Source organism: Phallusia mammillata, chromosome 6, assembly GCF_965637545.1.
Source record: "Phallusia mammillata chromosome 6, kaPhaMamm4.hap1.1, whole genome shotgun sequence".
NCBI classification, from domain to species: Eukaryota; Metazoa; Chordata; class Ascidiacea; order Phlebobranchia; family Ascidiidae; genus Phallusia; species Phallusia mammillata.
In genome coordinates, this window is record NC_137257.1 from 2,837,853 (window position 1) to 2,860,147 (window position 22,295).

General features: G+C 35.9%; 2 protein-coding genes across 2 annotated transcripts; both read left to right on the forward strand.

Moving 5' to 3' along the window:
- The first annotated feature begins 1,281 nt into the window (after positions 1 to 1,281).
- On the forward strand, positions 1,282 to 5,645 carry LOC145232205 (rRNA methyltransferase 1, mitochondrial-like). The gene is made up of 11 exons (XM_080096748.1): positions 1,282 to 1,481; positions 1,718 to 1,874; positions 2,122 to 2,218; positions 2,282 to 2,360; positions 2,434 to 2,545; positions 2,892 to 3,039; positions 3,310 to 3,515; positions 3,857 to 3,950; positions 4,246 to 4,423; positions 5,150 to 5,278; positions 5,434 to 5,645. Exons 2-11 carry the CDS (start codon positions 1,801 to 1,803, stop codon positions 5,466 to 5,468), a joined length of 1,152 nt encoding a protein of 383 aa, XP_079952874.1. The 5' UTR covers positions 1,282 to 1,481; positions 1,718 to 1,800; the 3' UTR covers positions 5,469 to 5,645.
- Positions 5,646 to 6,089: 444 nt separating this feature from the next.
- On the forward strand, positions 6,090 to 21,677 carry LOC145232204 (uncharacterized). The gene is made up of 26 exons (XM_080096746.1): positions 6,090 to 6,390; positions 6,991 to 7,069; positions 7,292 to 7,443; positions 7,516 to 7,618; positions 7,679 to 7,845; positions 8,252 to 8,425; positions 8,727 to 8,894; positions 9,190 to 9,370; positions 9,910 to 10,016; positions 10,301 to 10,478; positions 10,775 to 10,867; positions 11,182 to 11,303; positions 13,356 to 13,491; positions 13,926 to 14,053; positions 14,504 to 14,678; positions 14,996 to 15,066; positions 15,360 to 15,424; positions 15,499 to 15,731; positions 16,171 to 16,838; positions 17,275 to 17,930; positions 18,073 to 18,219; positions 18,836 to 19,267; positions 19,666 to 19,781; positions 20,373 to 20,595; positions 20,667 to 20,788; positions 21,085 to 21,677. Exons 1-26 carry the CDS (start codon positions 6,220 to 6,222, stop codon positions 21,171 to 21,173), a joined length of 4,956 nt encoding a protein of 1,651 aa, XP_079952872.1. The 5' UTR covers positions 6,090 to 6,219; the 3' UTR covers positions 21,174 to 21,677.
- The last annotated feature ends 618 nt before the right edge of the window (positions 21,678 to 22,295 follow it).

The following is a 22,295-nucleotide window of genomic DNA, read 5'->3' on the forward strand; positions in this document are numbered from 1 at the left end:
GGTCCTTTTGGCGATCGCCCAAGCATATTTTCTTACGTGGATGTTTAGTTGTTCTGTGATCTATTACCAACTCATCATGTGTTAGCATGTGATACTTTAATGAAAAATGTTTATAGGTAATAAATTTGTAGTTAAGTGTCGAGCAAGCACTCTCCTCCTCTGGCACACACACAAGCCTATGTGCATTGTCAAGCTTTTTGTTTGTTACTGCATTATGATATGTTATTTGACAATTACTAGATGGACTTTATATTTCCTCTTAATTATGTTTTTGCAGTAAGGTGACACAGACGTTAACCATAATGTTTTTTCTTACTGCTGTTTTGTTAGATGTGCTTACGATTTTGTTCACCTCCTTGAGCAACAGCAAAAGTATAAATGCCCTATTTGCACCCATTTTCTTTGTTCATGCAAGTTCATCAATAAACAAGATTAATGATTTATTTATGCTTGTAGTGCATCTGCCTAGGACAGGGGATTCCAACCAGGGCCCAGGAGCTGTATTTAGGGCAGTCATGGGTGTACGCTTGCTGTAACCACCCACTAAAAGTCAGTGAGCCCTTTTCTATTTTAAAGCTTAGAATTAATTATATGTTGCAAATGATTAAATAACCTAATTTAATCGACTATTTTGTGGTTTATGGTCTTTTTAATTTAGTTAAGTTTGTCAAATACATTTTTGCTAGGGGGGCACGAGTCTTACTGGGTTACCACTTATGGGTCCCATGAGGCCCAAAAGTGGGGGTGGGGGTACAGTGCATGAAAGGTTAAGAACCACTGACCTAGGAATTTGCCTAAATGTTCACGAAATGTATTCAAGTATTTTGTATTTATACATTGACAAAGAAAAATAATAATGTTTACAAGGAGCAAAATTGCAAAAAAACATAAAAAATAAGTTTGATCTTAAAGTTTACATATCACAGTACACACAAATTATGATAACTATATCCAAAAATTTTAGCGTTATACCCAATAAAATAATGCCATTTGTGTACACCACTTCTTAGAATATCTCCTTCAAGCCATATCTCATGTGCTCCTGGTAAAGACACCACACTCCACAGCAACTTGCGACTTAATAGCTTGTCAACGATCGGGAACAATTTGTATCAATTGATTTACTTTGCACTTGTCACCAAAACCAAACCGACTTGCCACCGAAACCGGTGACAACCCGAAACACTTGCCACTGAATCGGTGGCAATTGCCACTGAACCGGTGGCAATTGCCACTGAACCGGTGGCAAGTGGCAAGTGGCAATTTTTGGTTACAACCCCTGTTGATTACTTGACAAAATCTATCGTCTTTACAAAATTTTTTTTCGCACTTAATTAGGGCTAGAACATACAATCTTTGTCATTAATCAACTTATTTGATACCAATATGACTGATGTTTACCACGACGAAGTCGAAATCGAGGACTTTGAATTTGACGAAGAAACTGAAACTTATTACTATCCGTGTCCCTGTGGAGATAAGTAAGACCAAGTTTATGTAAAATTGCCTAATTGCTTTCTTGTAAAAGTGCTAGAACTTCGAAGTAATCTACAAGTCAAGTACTGTTGCATAAATCATCACTTTTTCATAATTCTTTTGTCCTTGAAAATATTTTGTTCATTTTTTTTCTTCTGTGGAACATTTATGCTAAAATCGGAGCATTTTATTGATATTAAACAGATTTATGATAAACTAACCACATGTGTGGGTGTTTTAGGTTTGAAATAACTCTGGAAGAATTGCAAAGTGGTGAAGAGGTGGCTACTTGTCCAAGCTGTTCATTGCTTGTGAAAGTTATTTATGATCCTGATGACTTTCTTCATGAGGAAGTTAAGGCTGCTGCCACCAGCGACAATCTCAAAGCAACCGCCTAAGTATGGTTGTGTGCAGTGGTGTGATTCAGCCGGTTTGCACTGGTTCTATAGAATCGTCTCACGAAATTTTATGAGATCCGAGATCAACCGGTCAGCATTACTGGTTACTGTCAATGGACTTTTTGTAACACAACCAACTGAAAAATATGACTTTTGTGATAGAACCAGCTGAAAAAAATTTGAATCCCACCACTCGTTGTGTGATCCAATATTTAACATTAGTTTTAACATTTTTGTATTGTTTTAGACACTTTCTTTCGAAACCTGTACAGCGTAGTCAATATTTTACACATTTACAACAAAGAAGCCTCAATGTTTGTTCCGTTAATTGTAAACACGAAAAAGTAAGTCTCACAGTTTTCTCACTCATATTGTTACATCTTCTAATGAACTAAACATATATACAGGTACAATTTCCATCACACCGAAAAACCAAGTTTGAAAGGCCAAAATTAAACAAGGACTTTCCTTTTAAAAAAGATTCAGGTAGGAATGTTCTGCTTAGAATTTTATTTTCATCTCACACAATGCCTAATCAAGATCTTTGTGTATTCTGTAGATAAACGAGAAAAAATCTTTAATAAAATCTTACAAACGCCGAACTCTGAATATTTACATGGAAAATCCGTTTGTGAAATTGTATTAAACTCTTCACGTCGATCAGTTTTCAAGTAGGTTTATTTATTGTTGGTCTAAGTCAGCTACTTGCTGGTGTATTGAAAAATACATGGTTTTGAATACACTCTTATTACACAAATGAAAAATATTGGTAAATGTTTATTGGAAGTTTCCAACCCTCTCAAAGTTCACAAACCGCTATAAAGGCTTTTGTATTATTTGCTGTAATATAAAATTATGACCAATATACATAGTAACGCAAATCAAGGATCATTTTCCATACAAACTACTTAAAAAAGAATTGTCAAACCATTAAAGCAAATGTTGGCAAAATTAACCCTCAAACCCTTGTTTAGGTGACTGCTTTATATGTCACTGTTTAAAACTTACTTTTTATAGGAGTTATTTAAGTTCCAAGTGGCAATTATACTTTCCTGATGATGTACGAGTAGACAATATCATAAAGCTTGCAAAAGACAGAGGAATATCCATCGAATATGTGGACAATTTGACTTTGGAACAGTTGTCAGGTGGAAGGTGGCATCAAGTGAGAAAATTACAATTATGTCTTTCTGTGTTAAGCAGATTTTTTAAACAGTGTTATTCTGCAAAAATGCACAGTTTAACATGCACATACATGATTTCAATTTTCTCTTGCTTTCAAAAAATATTTTTAGCACATAATTTATGTTGGAATTTCAGACTTGTCTAGAAAATTTGGGACTCATGGTAACCCTAATGTATTTTGGGATGTAAATTTTAGAATAACAACTATATTTTGACTGCTATACAGACACAGTAACCTTTGCACTTCCAGGGAGTTTGTTTGGAAGTTGGACAAAGAACACTGCCAATAATTGACACACAGAATACTGAGTTTCTGAACATGGAATATTGCGATAATGCCAAAAAAAAAACTTTGTGGGTGTTTTTGCAAAATGTTGGAGACCCTAGAAATGTTGGAGCTATTCTGAGGTCATGCCAGTTTTTAGGCATCCATAAGGTTTTCATGACTAAGCGATGGTAAGTCCATAAATACCTAGTATAAATTTTGATTTTCTACCTGTATAAAAGTGGCATAGAAAAGTACAAAACAATGTGTTAGCGACACAAACAAGAATAATGAGACAATTTTTTTCATAAACTTCTCAGGCTTTTATAGAAATATCTAACTAGAATAATTCTGTGAGCTGTTAGAAGTGAAGTTCTTCCGTTTTTATTCAACTTACCAACAGTATAGTAATGTTCGCTAAGATGTACATATAAAAAGGATTGTAACTTCTGCTAAAGAATGTTTAATTTTTTCTGCTAAATGTTTAATAATTTTTAAACATCCAAACCTAATTGTTTGTTTAATATTACAGTGCGCCTTTATCATCAACAACGAGTAAAGCAAGTAGCGGAGCAGCTGAAGTAATAGATTGCTACACTGTAAAATTTCCATCTGACTTTCTAAAGGTAATACACATGTATGTATAAGGTATATGTTTAGTACTTCAGACGAATATGGTTAATCAGATACCTGTTAATAACATATTCTACTTATTTGCATAGGGATTGTACTTCTCAACCGGAGCCACTTGTTAAGAAAATCATTTGGTTAATTTAAAAATCTGGTTAATTATTACATAAAAGAAGTTTAACAATCGGTTATTTATTTAACCAGATTGTCTGAATATGTTTATTACTACACAATACACATCTTGTACAATGTGTAGGCACAAGAGAATAAAAAATTATTTGATTTTTGCAGCAACTCCTCAAGAATGGTTGGGACGTTATTGGGACTGATGTTGCAGAAGACAATGAAATTGATGTTGATGAAAATTATCCTGACATGTTGCATGAAAACGACCTGACAACAAACAACAATAAAAACTTAGTTAATATTCAGAATGTGGTGTTAGAAAAACCATCTGTTGTGGTATTTGGTAAGTTAACAGCAATTTTCTTCTTAGGCACCGGAAATTCACACTTTATAGTTCAGTGGTTCTCAAAGTATGGGTCGCGACCCAAACATGGGTCGCGCGGGGTCAAAAAATGGGTCGCGCTATGGTGATTCAATTATGCCCAAACGAACTATTAGCGCATTAAGTAAACACAAACAAATTAACTTAATGTAGTAGTAAAGTCACCACACTCGACCACGTTGTACAGTAAAATGAACCAACCATTACCCCATAGGACAATAGCCTTCCAACTTTACTGTTACGCACATGACGATTGTACGGTCATAGCACCGAAAATAATAGGACAAGTTAATCATGCGAAACTGAACGTGGAGATGTAACAGTAAGCGTTCAAGGATGAGTAAGTATTCGTACAAGGAAACATTTTTAAATTTGGGATTCACTTCTATCAATGATCATGGCACTGCAAAGCCACAATGTGTGTTGTGTTATGCAGTGTTGGCGAACGAATCGACCTCGTTAAGCCTGCAGCCATTTTGACATGGGCAGACTCTTATGCGGCGATGGCATGGCCTCGAAATTGCGTCTCGTTAATACATTTTTTATGTTTGAGGCTTGGGTCGTGAGATGTTCATAAAACTCCGATTTGGGTCGCGGTCAAAAAAGTTTAAGAACCACTGTTATAGTTAAACTGAAATAGCTGCTAAATGTTTGTTGAGATAGGTTGTACTTAAAGTGTGTTTTTAGGTAGTGAAGGTGCTGGGATTTCAACTGACATAAGCAAATTATTCACAAAAACTGTCACCATTATGTCAATGCAAGAAAAAGGAGACACTGGTCAAGTAGTGCCCTGTCTAAATGTTTCGTGTTCGGCAGGTATATGATGGATTTTTTAATTTTTTTTGTAGTTGTAATTTTAATATGTAAGTAATGTTCAAAGAAATTGTTTGCTTCTGTTTTTAAATAAATAATAAACTCAATGCTGTGCTTATAGTGCAAGAAGCAAACAAGATAATGTTTTTATTTTACAGCAATTATTTTACATCATCTGATGAAGACAGCATAACCCGTGTCAACATAATACTTGAGAATACATGGCGACTCTTATTACAAAAGCGTTTTCAAGAATTGGACGCTGTTTGCTTTTAATTAGCTTTCGTCTGTAGTTTTTGTATCGCGAATTGCATTTCAATACTGTACTTTTTATACTTTGCATAAAATAAAAGGTAGTGTAACCGTTAAATTATGCAATGTTGGTTTTTAAAGAATTAGGGTATTTTATATTAGCTAAAAAGTTCATAAATTTTGACAGGTTGTGCAAAGATGTTTGATAAACAGAGCTGGCAAATACATGATTTCTCTACTGTACTTTGGGTGAAACAAAAGGTTTCATCGCTAAACTATGCAATGTTGGTGTTCGAAGAATATTTTGTATTAGCTAGAAAGCTTTGAAAAGTTCACAACTTTATATGACATGTTTGATAAGCATAGCCACTAAAATTAAGGTAGTTGTCTGTTGATTTTATTAGGGCAATGGTTTCCATTTATTCCTGGGTATGCATTAATATTTAACAAATTATGCCTGCATGCTTTCTTAACACGGCTCAAATTGAGAGAATCCCCACTACAGCGAATAAAAGACTCTGTGGGTGAGGATAATTTTACCGAGGGTCAAAAGGTAAAATAGTTTGTTTTCTTTGCGATTCAACATTTCAGTTTCCATTGTCAAGTGAAGTATGTGATTGTGGATTTCTCGAGCGTGCGCTTTACTTTGCGCAAACAAAACACTTTAAGCGTTCCAAGGCAACGAAGCGCTGATGAATTTTTTCAGGAAGCTAAGAAAGACAAATGTAACAGTTTTAGACGACACCGCAGCAAACGCAGAAACCGTAGCTAATTCGTCGGGCCGCAGCTCTTCTGGACTACGACGTTCTGGTGCAATTTCTGCGACTAATGGATATCACGACAGCGAAACAAAACTGTTTGTGGTATGATTTGTTACTTATCTAATTTGTAAAAGTTCCAATCATTGGTAAACAGAAAATAATAGAATTTTTGGGTTTCCAATAGAGTGTTTGTTTTGATTTTTGTTGGACTTTTCGAGTGTTGTTAAATCAGTTGTTTAGGAACAAATAATGCCATAGAAAAAGCCAATACATCATAAAACTTGCTCCTTAAACCAACGAATCTAACCAAAAGCGTTTTCATATTATCGTTAAACCAAATGTCTTTTTACCTCACAATTTAATATTTCATTGTATCTGGTTTTAAACCTTGTTTAGAGATTGCCATGATTCTATTCTACAGTATTGTGTTTCCAATGTTTTTCCTAATTGCTACAGTTGGTATTTACCATCCATATGCAATAAAATGGATTATGCGATTTACCGTTATGTGATTGACTGGTTTGGTCTGTATCTCTGGTAAAAAATGCTACCTTTTCTTTGAAATACAAGCATACATATGTCTGTGCAACATATCTGTACACAGCATAAAACGGATATATTTTGGAAACATATTATGTATGCAAGCTTTATTGCCAGGATTTATTTTGTTCTGCTATGCCTAAATTTTCAATCTCTTTTCAGGAAGCACCAATTGCCTCCACTGAACAGAACTTCTTAAGGCCTGCACAAGTTTCTAATAACCAAGGATATGCACAAACGGGTAAATAGAGCTGGAATATTACCACTAGCTGTATTACATTCAACATTGGTGAATCACTGGACCCTTCAACGTTTTTTCCCTTCTTGTAGAAGTTTCACCATACCGATTTAAACTTTACTTTTTTATGTTTGTTTCAATGTTGTATTATATAAACTAAATAATCTTATGTGTCACTTATTGTGTGTTAAAACTGATCATACACTAATGTATTTGTGCCTTTAGATCCCATAGATATGTCTGCTACTGCAGCCGTTCGACTACAACCAGACATCATTAGCAATGACCCACCCCATTCCTCTGCACATGTGCAGTTTAACACAAATAACAGCACAAACAACTACAGCATTTCTGCAAACCAAAACCATACACCTTCAGTAAGTACATACTTGATTCCCATCGGTTTGTCATACCTTTATATGACCTAAAATGTAAAAAAAACACTTTAGACCAACTCAGATCCTCCTGATGAAAACAAAGTAAATCGTTTGATGTCACTATATGCAGCAATTATTAGGGGTGAAAAATCAGAAGTTAAGAAGTTACTGACAGGTATGTTATCATACACATTTTTTTCATGTTATAAAGCTGTCATTGCCTTTCTTTTTCCAGCCAACCCTGATTTGCTGGAAGCGCCAGATAACTTTGGACGCACTGCACTCATGTACTGTGTACTGGCTGATAGACTTGAATGCGCAAAACTTCTGCTGAAAATGAAATGCAAGTTAGACCAGGTTGACAAAGCGGGCCGAAGTGCTTTACATCTAGCTGCACATAAGGTAACTTTGCAGCCCTATTAACTGCCTAAAGTATACGCCTCTGTGAACTTCCAAAAGTGATTTGCAAATTCATGTCCATCTAACATGCGAAACTAGTGTTCAAAACGGTATCCAAGAACAAAAATTTTGGTGAAAAAACTGGGGCCTGAACAGCTTAATACATCGCTGGTTCATGTAAGGGACCTTGAAAAGCTACAAAACTAGCCCGAAATTGGGAATGTTTGTGACATCACAATGCACTGAGCAACTACAACATTTGCAGTTTTGGCCCATGTCTAGATCTGTTTATAAGTTTTAATTTTATGACAAATATAATGGAACAAATAGACATAAAAGGAGCATGTTCCTTCTTTGTGTTGTGTGTACACACTGTAACTAATGTCTTTTTTTTTGCATTGTTCCCTAGGCAAGCTACAAGTTTTTGGAGTTGCTACATGATCGAGGTGGCAACATTGAAATTAAGGATAATGATGGTCAAACACCATTGCATTTAACAACCAGAAATCGACATGCAAGATGTCTGGACTTCTTACTGAAACGGCTTACACCAGGGATGGTAGATGTAACAGACAGTCAAAATGTAAGAATCTTGTTTAAAACCGAGACAAGAAGATTGCATTGAAAAGTAGTTGTTGATTTTTTACCCTAAAAACCCAAATGATATTCCTGAAAACCAAATAATTGTAAATTATAAAATCTTAGGAGTGTTGGACATAATACACCCCACAATCTGCAACCCAATATTAAGAGATGTACCTCAAAATTAAGCATGACAAAATACAGCACCTGTTGCAGAATGCTAAAATGTTGGCTTGATATTGGCCATGTTTAGTTACTACAGGCTACAGCATACATTTACATAGTGTTGGCTTGTTTTGCAGAGAACAGCGTTGCACTGGAGTGCTGCTTTCAACAATGCTGATTATGTGAAGCAGCTGATTAAACACGACAGTAACATTGCAATGCCTGACGCTGAAGGCAAAACACCTCTACATTGGGCAGCAAACACACATGATAATTCAGCAGTGGCCACAATAAAAGTCATACTTGTATGTTTTCGAAATTTTTAATTTTACTTTTTACGTGATTTTATATTTATAATGCAGCAGAGCTAACAGAAAACAACTCAAAAAATAAATGTGATTTTGTACTCTGTTCTTGAGGTTGTTTTTAAATTTTAACTTTTAATTGCTACATTTTTTAAAAGCTTGCTAATGGAGACATACACACAGACAGGTATATGTTAATATTGATGCTTTGATTTTGCTGCAACATTTTTTGTAGACTGTTCCTTCATTTAGGATTGTAATATTTACAGCTCATTTACATGTACATATTTTGCAGGAATATGCTTCCAGTGTTTTAAATTGGCAAGATTACGATGGCAGAACGGCGCTTCACTTTGCTGTGGCTCACGAAAATGTCGCTGCTGTGGATTATTTACTGAAGTTTGAGCCTGAAACCTGCGAGGTGGATAGATTGGACAATTCGTTTAGGACCCCGTTGCACTGGGCTGCACAACTTGGTGAATTTTAGTTAACACCTAAACTCTAGTTTTTAGTTTGCAATGTACAGTTAAAACGGATCTTTGCCTAAATCAGACAAAACTTAAGGCACAAATAATTTTTAATCTGGTAAGGTTTTAACTAATCGACATCAGTTAAACAGGATCTTCACCCAATTCGGATTTTTTGGAGGGCCAAACGGGAACAGATAAACATAGGTTTACTGTATATGTTACAGTAGTGTGAAGTATAGCCATCATTTTATAGGGTATAAGCTCCCAAACTACACTTTGCATACAGCATACATTAAAAGGATTTATTTTCTAAAGTTTAATATGATGATAGAGACTGCTTTTCCTAACAAAAAGAGTTGTGTATACATGTTTCTATAGCTGTATATATTTCCTAAGCTTTCTGCAGCTGTGTTTTTCCTGTTTGTTATACAATGTTGGTAAGGTCACTCAACGTTTTGTTATGTTGTGCATGGATTAAAAAAACAGATATCTTATAATGAAATTTTTAGGATAGAATAAATTTAAATAGAAATCCCGTTTTTTAGGTAACACCCAAATAGTGAAGTCATTGTTATCTGTTGGAGCGAAAAACTCTATTACAGACAGCAATGGTGCTACACCACTACTATATGCTGCGCTTAACAATCATTCAGTAAGTTGATTATATGTGTTTGTTGGTACATTTGTAATACATATATATATCAAACTTTTAATAGTTCAGTATTTTTGTACTGATCGAAAAGGATAATTTTATGCCAATCTGGCTACTAAAAGCAAGACATGTGAGCTTTTGATAAGGTGTACTGTTTTTTTAGTAAGATATCATGAAACTACCAAGGATTGATGCTTTTTTTGTAACAAAGCAATTCTACCAGTGGTCACCAAACGCTGTCACAACACACGACCCCCTTTGATCTCTATTGTTGTTTTTGTCAGGACGTCATTCTTAAGATGATAGAACACGACGTCAACATACTGGAGCAGGCCGACATTGAAGGCCGTTCGGCTCTTATGTGGGCAGCAGGCAAAGGAGCGACGGATGTCATACAAACTCTATTGGCCTTACAAAACCCTTCTGCCAATTTGGAGAAAAAGTTTACCGACGATACCCTAGGTAAGCCCGTGGGCATGAATATGAACATAATCTTCAAGGACCTCTTCAGGTGTTTAGGGGATTTTTAACAGACCTTGGTGTTGTGTTACCAAAACCACTGTAGAGTGTCCTTGGCTATATTTAGATTTGTGATTTCCGTTTGGTTTTCAACACCTTGTTGGCCAATTGAAGTTTCAAACTGGTGAAAGTGTTGTGGGATCCACGATATATTTATTTCTTCTGTAGCTTACAGAAAAAAACAGAAAAGTATGATATGATATGTCTTCACTTTTTAAAGCCTGTTTTTCTTTTGTTAGAATTCCTTAAAACCACCAGCAAAGCAGTTCATGAAAACAGCAAATTAAAACAAGCAGTTGACATCAATCGAACTGATAATAAAAGTAACACAGGTAAAACAAAACTATTAAAACAATCCTAACGATTTATCACATGCTTAGTACTGGCTTCATTAGCAAATTGTTATCTGTTTATTGGTGTATATTATGTGATTTAGCATTCAATTTACTTGTTAGTGTAATAAACTTTCACGATATGTGACCATTCCCATAATACAGTCTATTTTATATGAAAATTTCCACTCACATCTCATAATTTTTCACACTAGTTTTTCTATTCAATATACAGAAAAATTATGCCTACTTCCACCAAAAACATCAATCTTCAGTGTTTTCGAATAGCACATGATTTACACTCACTTTTTCAGCATTGCACATGGCAGCATGGAATGGTCATGCCCATTCGGCAGAGCTGTTGCTAAGAAACGGGGGACGACATGACCTACAAAACAACATGAGACACACAGCACTGTTTGGCGCATGCGAAAAGGTATGTACATGTAATTAATGTCACTCATCTCATGAAAGAAAGTATTTGTTGCAATTGGCATTGTTGTCAAATAAAGTCCCTGTGTTCTGGTTGGTCAGTAATAGAAAAAAAATGTTGCTTTATTTACAGCATACGCATTATTGTAACATAATACTTTTCATCTAGGTTCAAGCCTATGTAACAGAATAGCCATGTTGCAGTGCAGTATATTTATTTGAATCCAAATTTTGCGAAATTGGTTGTTTTTCATTTTTGTGTTTGCAAACACTATTTTTCCAAGACGGTTTATGATTTCTAGAAAGTAGGTGAAACACAAAAAATCATTGCTTTGAACAACATCATAAAATTGTGTAGATGCTGTTTATTGACTAAAATATGTATTTCAAAATCATTATCAGGGCACCATCAGTTTCTTTACATGCTACTGTGGGATTGTTTAAATAACCTAGAGGCATCATTTGTAAAGATTTAGTGGTTCCATTCATATAAGTTTATGTTATATAATTGCTGAAATGCACTTCACAATATGACATGTATACATTAACATTCATTATCAGACCAAAATCAGTACATATACATGCTACTGTAGACTTTTAAATGTCCTGGAGGCTTTATTTGTAAAACTATAAAAAGTTTCATTCATAGCGTGACTGTGTGGCTCTTTTGTTCATTGTGGGCATTATCGCTCATTTGATCAAATCAAGCCACTTCATTATTACAATGGGTGATTTGGCTTTTGTTAAGTGCAAACCAATTCACGTCAAGGGTCCATTGATAAAATTCATATGAATGGGTTTAATGAATCAAAGGCGTGATAATAATGCTTGTTGAATTCCATTACATAGTAACAGCATCCTGGTTTGTGTAATTAAAGACTTCATACTTTTAAAAATGTGTTATATGTTCTGGGAATATATTGAGCATAACCTTGTTATATTGTTTACTAGTGGACAAAGTTTGCGTTATTCTTACATTATTGGCCACAATGCATGGACATACACATTCATCAAACTGGCTTTGTTTCAAAACACAAACAAAGATCACAATTAATTACCAAAAGCCTGAAAAATAAACTTTAATTAAGGCATTTTTCCCTTTGTTTATCAAGCACTGTACTATGCGCATTGAGTGGTATTTACTAGTGATGCACCGAACCCGACTAAAAAGGTTCGGGCCGAAACCGAATATTCGGCCATGAGGCCGAATCAGGCCGAAGTTAAAATCCCCTTTCTTATGGATGTTTTCAACTAAACCTTGCTTTGTTGATGCGAGAGAACTCAATTTTGACAAACTAAAATCACTTTCACAATGTATAAGCTTTAGTAAACATCTAATATTTTGCAGACAACGTGGCTCGTATTTTATGGATACAACAAACAGTTATTTCCTGATGTTTCGTATGGGCGAAAATGAAATTTAAGGCCTAAATTCAATGCAATAAAAAAGTTCGGTTTCGGCCGAATTTTTGAAAAAGTTCGGGCCGAAACCGAAACTTTGGAAAACAGCGGATTCGGCCGAAACGTTTCAGCCCAATAAGCTGTTTTTCAATGTTTCAGTTTCGGCCTGAACTTTTTTGAAAATTCGGCTGAAACCAAACTTTTTCATTGCATGGAATTAATGCCTAAACTATCATCTTCGCCGATAGGAAACATCATAAATTAACTAATTGTTGTATCTATAAAATACGAGCCACGTTGTCTGCAAAATATTACAAGTTTAGTAAAGCTTTTGCATTGTGAAAGTGATTTTGATTTGTCATAATTCAATTCACTCGCATCAACAACACAAGGTTCAGTTGAAAATATCCGTAGAAACGATGAGTTTAGGTTCAGCCGAAATTATATTCGGTTTCGGCCCAAACTTTTTCGGGCGGGTTTGGTGCATCACTATTATTTACCTTGATGAAGGCGACCTGTATGGGACGTCGAAATGTCGGTATAAAAATACAATTGCCAGGAGAGCTTTATAAAGTTGATGTTATGCCTGGCAGCAACAGCTTATATAAAATATATAGGTATTTATTATTATGTTTTCAATTTAACTCTATTTCAGGGTCACCTTAATGTTGTAAAGCATCTTTTGGATTACAATGCAAGCATCAGACTCACCGATAACGAGGAAAGATCTCCGCTGCACTGGGCAGCTCTTGGTGGACATGCTGAAGTTTGTGATCTACTAATCAAGAAAGGTAGCCCCATACCAATAACACTGATGTTAAATAACAATGATGTTAAATTGTCTGCGTTGGTGGTTATAGTGCTTTATGTATGATCTCTGTGCAGTACGTTTTTTCTCTGCAAGAGGTGCTGACAAGAGATAGGCTGTATTGGCTATCCAATGGCACTCCAGTTTATTGGGAGCCAGTTTACTCTCTGGTTTATGCCCAGTTCTGGCATCGTACAGAATAGGTGAGGTATAGCTTTTTTGGCCTGTTACTCCCAACAAACTGGAGTGCTGTTGGATGGCTACACTAGCCAATACGGCTGATTTCTCATCCTCAGCTGCACTGATGAGACTTTATAGGTCGAAAACAGTGTGCACTGTCTGCAGCTTATCATTTATTGGCTTGATGCTTTTCCCTTTTTATTGTCCAAATTTTGAGGTTTAATTTTTATTGTTAAGGTCTTGACCCTGACCTTCGTGACTCATACCAGAGGTCACCTCTTCACTGTGCAGCATTTGGTGGGTTCATCAACTGTATGAATTTGTTACTCGAAAATCGAGCAAATGTGGATCTACAAGACAAAGAGGTACAAAGTTAACTGATTCGTTTGACCGCAATGGCTCATCCGAGTCAGAACCCAAATACTCGGTACCTATCATCACTGTTTTTTATGCCCGGTGCTTGGATGAGCAGTTGCACAAACTGGTGCAAGCATTAAATCTGCATATTTATAACATACGAAACTAGTGATTGAAATGGTATCCAAAAACAAATGATTTAAAAATGCGTTAGATAGTGGAAAAATGCACACTTCTGTGGGCTGAACAGATTAATACACCTCTGGTGATGTAAGTCTCCTGGGAAAGCTACAAACAAGCGTAAAATTTCGAATGTTTGTGATGTCACAATGCACTGAGTGAGCATTAATGTATGAAGCCATCACATAAATAAAGAAAAACACTTAAACCAAACATGCACAAACTGGTCAAAACCTTCTGAAAAGTCTTAATCATTCTGTTTTTTCTTACTACCACAGGGATTGTCTGCTTTGCATTGGGCTGCACAGTCGGGCCAGTTGGATGCCACAAAACTCCTTTTCCAATGCTCAGCGTTTCCCAATCTTATGGAGTTCACTGAGGAAAGATTAACTCCCCTCGACCATGCCTTGCTAAATGAAAGGGATGAGGTGGCTCAGTATTTAATTGAACAAGGTAAGTTGATTGCAAACAACTACAGCTCAATGTGGCCAGTATCATTGCGCATGCAAGTGAAACATTTAAAGTGTATTTAGAGTAAGACAAAGAACAATTTTTAGTGTTTCAAATATCCAGTTTGATCCTGGTGTATACATATTCAACTGTGCGATCATTATGTTTCCAATGCAATGATGGAATTACAAAATGAAATAGACCCATCCCCCTTACAGTGCTTTTTAGGTTATCCAGACCTGTTGGAATTACATCCAAAACCCATAAACTTAATGCATTTTGATTATAAAAAAAGCTTATACTTTATGTTTTGTTGACAGGTGCATTGTCATCTGAAACAATTAGAGATATTGCAGCTGCAAGAATTCAAGCCTGTTTCAAAGGTTTTCGGGTAACATACTGTCTATATAATATATATTCCAAATAGACATAAAATGGTATGTAAACAAGTATGACTGATGTCTGATGTCATTATATTACTGATGGTGGGATGAGCATTTGCCGAAACAGTTGAATGATAAAGCATGTCGCTTTTTAGGTCCATTTGGGCAGTTATATTCGTCATAGAATATCAGAGTTGAATATGGTGTTCTACAAAATGTTTATTGTTTTTCATAAATAAATATAACTGTCATTTTAAACAACGTAAAATAGTTGTAATGAATTTTTTTATGCGTTTTATAGGTTCGCAAAAACTTTCTAAGAAGGAAAAATCTGCTGATGAAACATGAAATGCTTAGAAATAAAAAGTAAGTGCATGTTTTATTTACTACTTTACTGTATTAGGAACTTATTTATAACATATATTTTACATGTTCTATAGAGGAAAACGAAGGCCTAACAATGCTGAAATTTTGGAACATCTTAATGGAGTTTCTGAAGAAATAGTTCCAAAATCACCTAATGCCGACTCAGCGTTTGCAGACAGTCTGTATTCAGGTGACGGTTCCAGACAGGATCAGTCGGAGGAAAACTTGTTTGAAGCAAGAACTATCAAATCAACCACAAATTTTATTGAAAAGAATGAACCAGATACATTGAACCCATCGACATCAGGTACATATATGTAACAGAACCCAAATGTGTTGTTTTTCTACAATATTTTCGGCAAGGCTTTTGCATATAAACTAAAATGCATAATTACTGTGTGTAGATATAAAGAAACTTTGTATTAGATACATGTAGATAAAACTGTGTTTTTTGCAAAACCCTTATGACTAGTTATAATCTAAGTGAAATGCATTCAAACTGTGTTAAACCGGATTCAGTTAACACAGATTTTTGCCTATGTCAGACAAAACTTGAGGTACGAATGATTTGTAATGTGGTAAGGCTTTAACTATTTGACATTGGTTAATCCGAATCTTCACTTAATCCAGACCATTTTTGGGTACCAATGGGTCCTAATTAACTGAGCCCACCTTGAGAAAAGCAAGAAATATGCTAAATGGCATTTAAAATTAGAATATACAGTATAAGTACTTCCATGTTTCAGATTCTAGCGACCATTCTTCTGAATCAGCATTTGCGCATGGACAACAAAATGAGGATCCAACAGTTTTCGTCGTCCCAGAAATCAAAATTCAAAAGTATCCACCATCAACGCCACCTCCAGATAATAATGCAGAAACTAATGAAGAAAAAGATGCCGCAATTTCAGACACTGAAAACCAAGACCAAGAAAATATTGAAAGTTTGCCAGCAGTAACTCACCACGAAGAAGAAGTAGATGCAAAAATAGATAAAGATCAGGTCGAATCAAGCAAAGACCCTGTTTCAATACCTGAAGAGACACCAGCAATAATAGTAGTTGAATCAACCAAAGACCCTGTTTTGTTAGTAGAAAATGAACCACCAACACCAGAAGTCGAATCAACCAAAGATTCTGTTTCCTTACTAGACAGGGAACCATCAATAACAGACAGTAAGTATGTGCCACCAGAGGTGCAACAAATGCCTACTGTTAGCGCTGAGCCGTCATCAGATGATATGCTTATAACCGACGGACATTTGTCACCAAATGAAACAACACAAACATGTGATTTACTGAACAAAGAGGTGGAGGTTCAACAACTGAAAGAAAATGGACAAACAAGCCCTATGAATAGTGCTAAAGAGGATAGCACATCACCAGCCATCTCCAGAACCTCACCTGATGTTAAGGTAATAATAATCCAAACCAGTTTTTCCCAAACATTTTTTCTGTGTCACCCCCTTACCAGCTTGGTAAAAGCAGCCAGTATCGCAAAACATTTCACTAAATTGCCTATGATGAACAATTAAATAGATTTATGACCAAGTCTTCTTTGCAGCTGGATTCTGTTTTAACTTACCAGCTTTATTCCAGACGTCCACATGTTTTTTAGGCTATTCCATGGCGCTTTAGTCATTGCTAAATACCATGCTACCAATGCCTCTTACATTCTAAAAGAACAAATGACACTTAACAATTGTATTACAATGCTATTGCTAAAAAATCAGCAAAACATTCTTCCAATCATTGTTTATCAAGTTTGAACTTACACAAGCATTTTTAAGTATCAAAACTATTTTTAACATCTATAGTATGTTTAAATCAAACAAAAAAATGTCTTTTCAGATTGACCAGTCTGAAGTCAGACCTGAACCTGAAACAACGCCAGCACTTCAGAGCAAAACTGACACCAGTGCAAAAGAGGCTGCAGAAGAAAAAGTTCCACAGAAAAAGCCACGTAAAAAGAAGCGCAAACAAAAAGTCACTCTGCCACTAGATGCTGCCACTGAGTTGTTACCACAAACATCACAGGCGCTGGAAAAATCAGAAAATGCTCCCGAACACCAAGACAATGAATTGCATTTAAAAGAAATCAAAGTTGCTTGCCAAAATGTAGAATCACCTGTGCAAAGTCATGCTACAAATGTTAACACAGAATTTACTGGTAAACAAGCCATGCCAGATGATGCACAGGAATCCCCACCATTGGTATCTGAGGAAAAAATTGAGCAAAATGGTGACGAAAACCTCAAGGCTAAAAAGCCAGTAAATTTGGAGCAAAAACAAACCAAGCGAAAAGATCACAAAAAGAAACGCAAACAAAAAACAGAAAACGCTGATCCTACTTTGAGCACTATGCAAAACTTGGGTTTAGGAGACAATGAGGAAATTAGGATGCAAAGTGTATCTGGTTTGGCTTACAAAGGTGACTCAGCAGAGCCAGCTTTATCATTGCATGACTCAGCAATTGCTATGCCAACTTTGGAATTGGATCCCAAAAGGTATTTGTCTTACAAGTTTTGTCTTGCAAATCAGGCAGATATTTGTACTGCCAAAATTTCAAATGAATGTCAATGATAATAAAGTAGAATTGAGCCCAAAAAAATTGTCAAAATGGTACAATATTGTTTATTTGTTGTGTAGTGAACTGTCACTGTCGGAATACATTGAAAGTTTGATGCTATTGTCCCCTGGTGAACGAAAGGCACTCTCAACGCTACAAAAGAATCGTAAATATGCATTTAAAAGGGCAAATGCAGCTGCAACAACCATTCAACATGCATGGAGGAGGTAAATTGTACACTAGTGTTACTACTGTGTCTCGAAGGTGAATTAAAACTAATGAATCAGAACTTGGCGCGATATACAAAACCTGATTGGGATTCGTCCCGGGGAGTGTCCTGAGTTGTCGAAAAATACAATAAAACTAATGACAATTGGGCACTGTTTCTGTGGGTTACTTTAACCATTTCTTTTGCTATATATTGTGTGATCACGGACAGCATAACTTTGTGTTTACAGTAGGACACAGGGCAATTTAAAGCAGATAATGGAATCTGTTTTGTATCATGTTAAATGTTATTACCTCTTCATATGTTTTCATTTTGTAAAAATTGTGGCATTAAAACTTCCGAAATGTTTGAACAACAAAGCATGTTGCATTTACGTCTATTTGGGCCGTTATTTCCATCATTAAACTTATGAACAGATCCGTATTTAGTGTTCTAAAACTTTATGTTAAAAAAAACAGTATCGGAGTTGGTATTTGGTGTCTAAGTTAACTTTTTTGAATAATTTGGGAATATTATCCTATTCTGAAATGCCCATGTGTACAATTTAGTACACCATTCCTTAAAAACCTAAAGATATTTATTCTTTTAAACAACATTATAACATTTTTTGACAGGTACTACAAAGCAAAATATCCCAACAAGCAAAAACAAAAACCCAAAAAACGAGTAAAAACGATACTTCCGAGTAAACCCACCCAAGATTTAGAAACAACCAAGAAAAGTGGAGATAAAACTGCAACATCAAACAATACCAAACCACATACAATTAAATATCAAGTAACAAGAGTCAATACAACCTCAGCTACCACATCTGATATTGCAAGTGAAACCAATACAAAGGAAGCAGAAACAGTGGTTGATCCAAAGTTTTCCGTAAAAGTTTCGAAGAAAAAACGTCCACACACAAGTCATGTTCGCCAAATTTCTTCTAGTGAGGAGCTGGCGCCACCCACTGGTTTGGAAATGCATGAAAAGCGAACGGGAAATAGCGAAAGCTGCAAAACATCTTTGGATAGTGGACTATTTCCTCATGCTACTGAGATTAGGTAAGTGGAATGACTAACACATCAGATATGTAACAAAAACGTAATGCAAACAGGATATATATAAAAGTTTGATTTGATAACATTATTTCTGTGAAAAATTGTAGAACTGTTGTTTACTGTAGAAAACACCAGCATGCGACGGGCACCTGTTCTGAGATTAGAGGCGCAATCATTCGTTATCGTGCAGTGTTTTCGTTGTGTTGTGACGTGCTTGCGTAGTTCTTTTTTCCCATCATTTATCGTGCACTATGCACATTCAGTGTTAATTACCCTGATGAAGGCGACCTGTATAGGACATCAAAACATCAGTATAAAAGAACAATTATCAGAAGAGTTTTATAAAGTTGATATTATCCCTGGCAGCAACACCTTATATAACACCATTTTTTGTTTATCAGAAAAACAAAGAAAATGCGACCAAAAACAGAGCATCGTGCCAGACGTAGCAAACTGGTTTTTGCGTCACAAGTTGACAACTCGGATGACCGACTTGAACAGCTCTGCAAAATATATGGTAAGGACATCATTGTTTGTCGGCATGTTTTCCACAAATGATTCTTGGTATGAGACCAAACCAATTGTAGCATTCTCGTTTCTGTTTTTATTGTTGTTATTCTTGACATGCTGTAACAATTACAGGCATTTTGGTTTAAAAGTACAGTAGACTTTGGTTAAACCCAGCAGTTCTGGATTAGGGGTCTGCTGGCCTGTAGGCACAATTTATAAGTGGCCCGAAAATCAGGATTGCCAACTAAAAAATTAGAATTATCAGTGTTGCCAAATCATTCTACTGATTTTAAAGTGGCCTGGATTTTTGACTGACCTGTAGGCACGTGTCTACTTTGCCTAACGGTTAATACGGCACTGAAACCCGGTTTAGGTAAATCCAATTCTTCATCTGAATCGGACAAAACTTGAGGTACAAATAATTTGTAATGTAGTAAGGCTTTAACTAATCGACATTGGTTACTCTAGAACTTCGCCTAATCAGAACAAAATTTTTGGCCTAAACGGGTCTGTATTAACCACAATTAATAGTAATATAAGTATTAATAAAAGTACAATTAATACCCAGATGCACAAACTAAACAAGTTACTTTCACAGGTCAGACACTAGTTTTACAAGATATGTATTACCCCACGGAACACAAGGCACCAAAAACTCGGTTTCGAACCGTCCCTGCTCCTTCTATGCGTCCGAAAACCAGCCGAGCAGTGGCACAGAGTTATCACTTCCAAGATGAATATGACTTTATGGAGTCTGTCCATCTGCATGATCCAATCACTGCTGTGCAAACTCAAGAATGGAAAAGCTCAAGTACCAAAAAGTATGAATAAAATTGTTGGGCAAAAGCAGTCTACTGTAATGCATGATGCTAGTAAAAATTGCGTTATGCAGATTAAAAAGGAATGGCTCACTGCAAAAATCGAAAGCTACATCCATTAGGGCACGAACAGCAAAAAAATATCGCTTTCAGGAATCTGAAGTAGCCAGTATGCCAGTTCAGTGGCAAAAAATATGTAAGTATAAGTACTCAATTTATTGATAACTGCATGTGGATTTGTTTGCTTGACAGAATTGCCAGTGATGTAAAAAAGCATTGCCACATTTTTACACACACCTTTCGACAAGTTTTGTTCCACATTTATGGGGATTTTGTATCTGCTCTTTAAGTCTGTGTTTTATGTACCTGCTTGTGTTTGGTCATTGATTGCTTTTTTGGTAAAGCCAGCATTTGTGGATTAAATTAACTTTTTCAAGGAACAAACATCCATAGTTTGCAAAGCATATGTGATGGTTTTACTTTGTTTTGCAGACAGCGAATTAAAACGTACTTCAATGCGAAAACCGGGAAATGCAGTACCAACCAGATTTTCCTACAATATGAGAAGCAGCAACTTTTGATTTGTACCCACACGGTTGTCTTGTTCTTCTATAAAGCTCTGCTAGCGTTTTACATATTGTTTTATATTTTACACATTTTTGCCAAAAAAAAATTCAAGCCCAAACTTACTATCTTTTAGCAATCAAGGAGTCATTTACTGCTAGAACTCAATCTACAATTAAAATGAGTTTTACATAAAAATCGTACTCTACCTCGCGCCAGTTCAAAAACTTTTGGTAACATGTGTATTTTTTCTGCAATGTTTTAAACCACTGTGCCAAACACCCACATTTTATGTATCCTATCTTTGCTTGCAAGCATATAGAGCTGCTGTATTGCATAGTCCACATGTTACTAACTTATTAGACTCCAGCCATCTTGGTTGATATGATGCTTTTTGACGACAACTCGATTTTTTCCTTTCGAGAGATTTGAACGTAGGTCTTTTTTTTCTGTTTGTTGAATTAATTTTACCTTTGATACTGTGAGCTCTTGCCTTTTAAGTAAAATATTTTTCTATGTTACCTTGGTGTCGTAAGTTTATCGGTTATGTGGCCACACCCCTAAAACAGTGATTCTGAATCTTATACTGATAGCGCACCGCCAGACGGCTTTTTGTATGGTTGTGTACCATCTTAACCTGTGGTATGCGAATAGCTTTCTGCTTTCCTTACTTCAAGTTTGATCAACAATTGCTGCTCAACTGACCCAACTCAGCCTTTGTTTTTGTGTAGAAACTGCGTCTTGGTTGTTTTTTAGGAATTGCTGGTTTCATTAATTTGCTTGTGTAGTCAAGTGTAACTCATGGTCTACCCATTTAAACAGGGTTTCGGTGATATGCAGTGATAAAAAGTCAGGTAGTACATGATCAGTATAAGGTTGAGAACCACTGATCTAAACACTGTTTAGATGGGTAGGTCAAAAACCAGGCCTGGTCTTCTTGACTAGGCTAGCATGTACTTCTGAAACCAGTAATGTTAGCAATTCCAAAGGAATGCTCAAGACACCAGTTTTGCCTAAAACAAGGGCTGATCAGTTGGGTCTGTTAAATAACATGATCGGACTTAAATTGAGCATATCAGAAAGCTACTTGTGTACCAGAGGTTGAGAACCACTGCTCCAAATACCTGGGCATTGTTAAA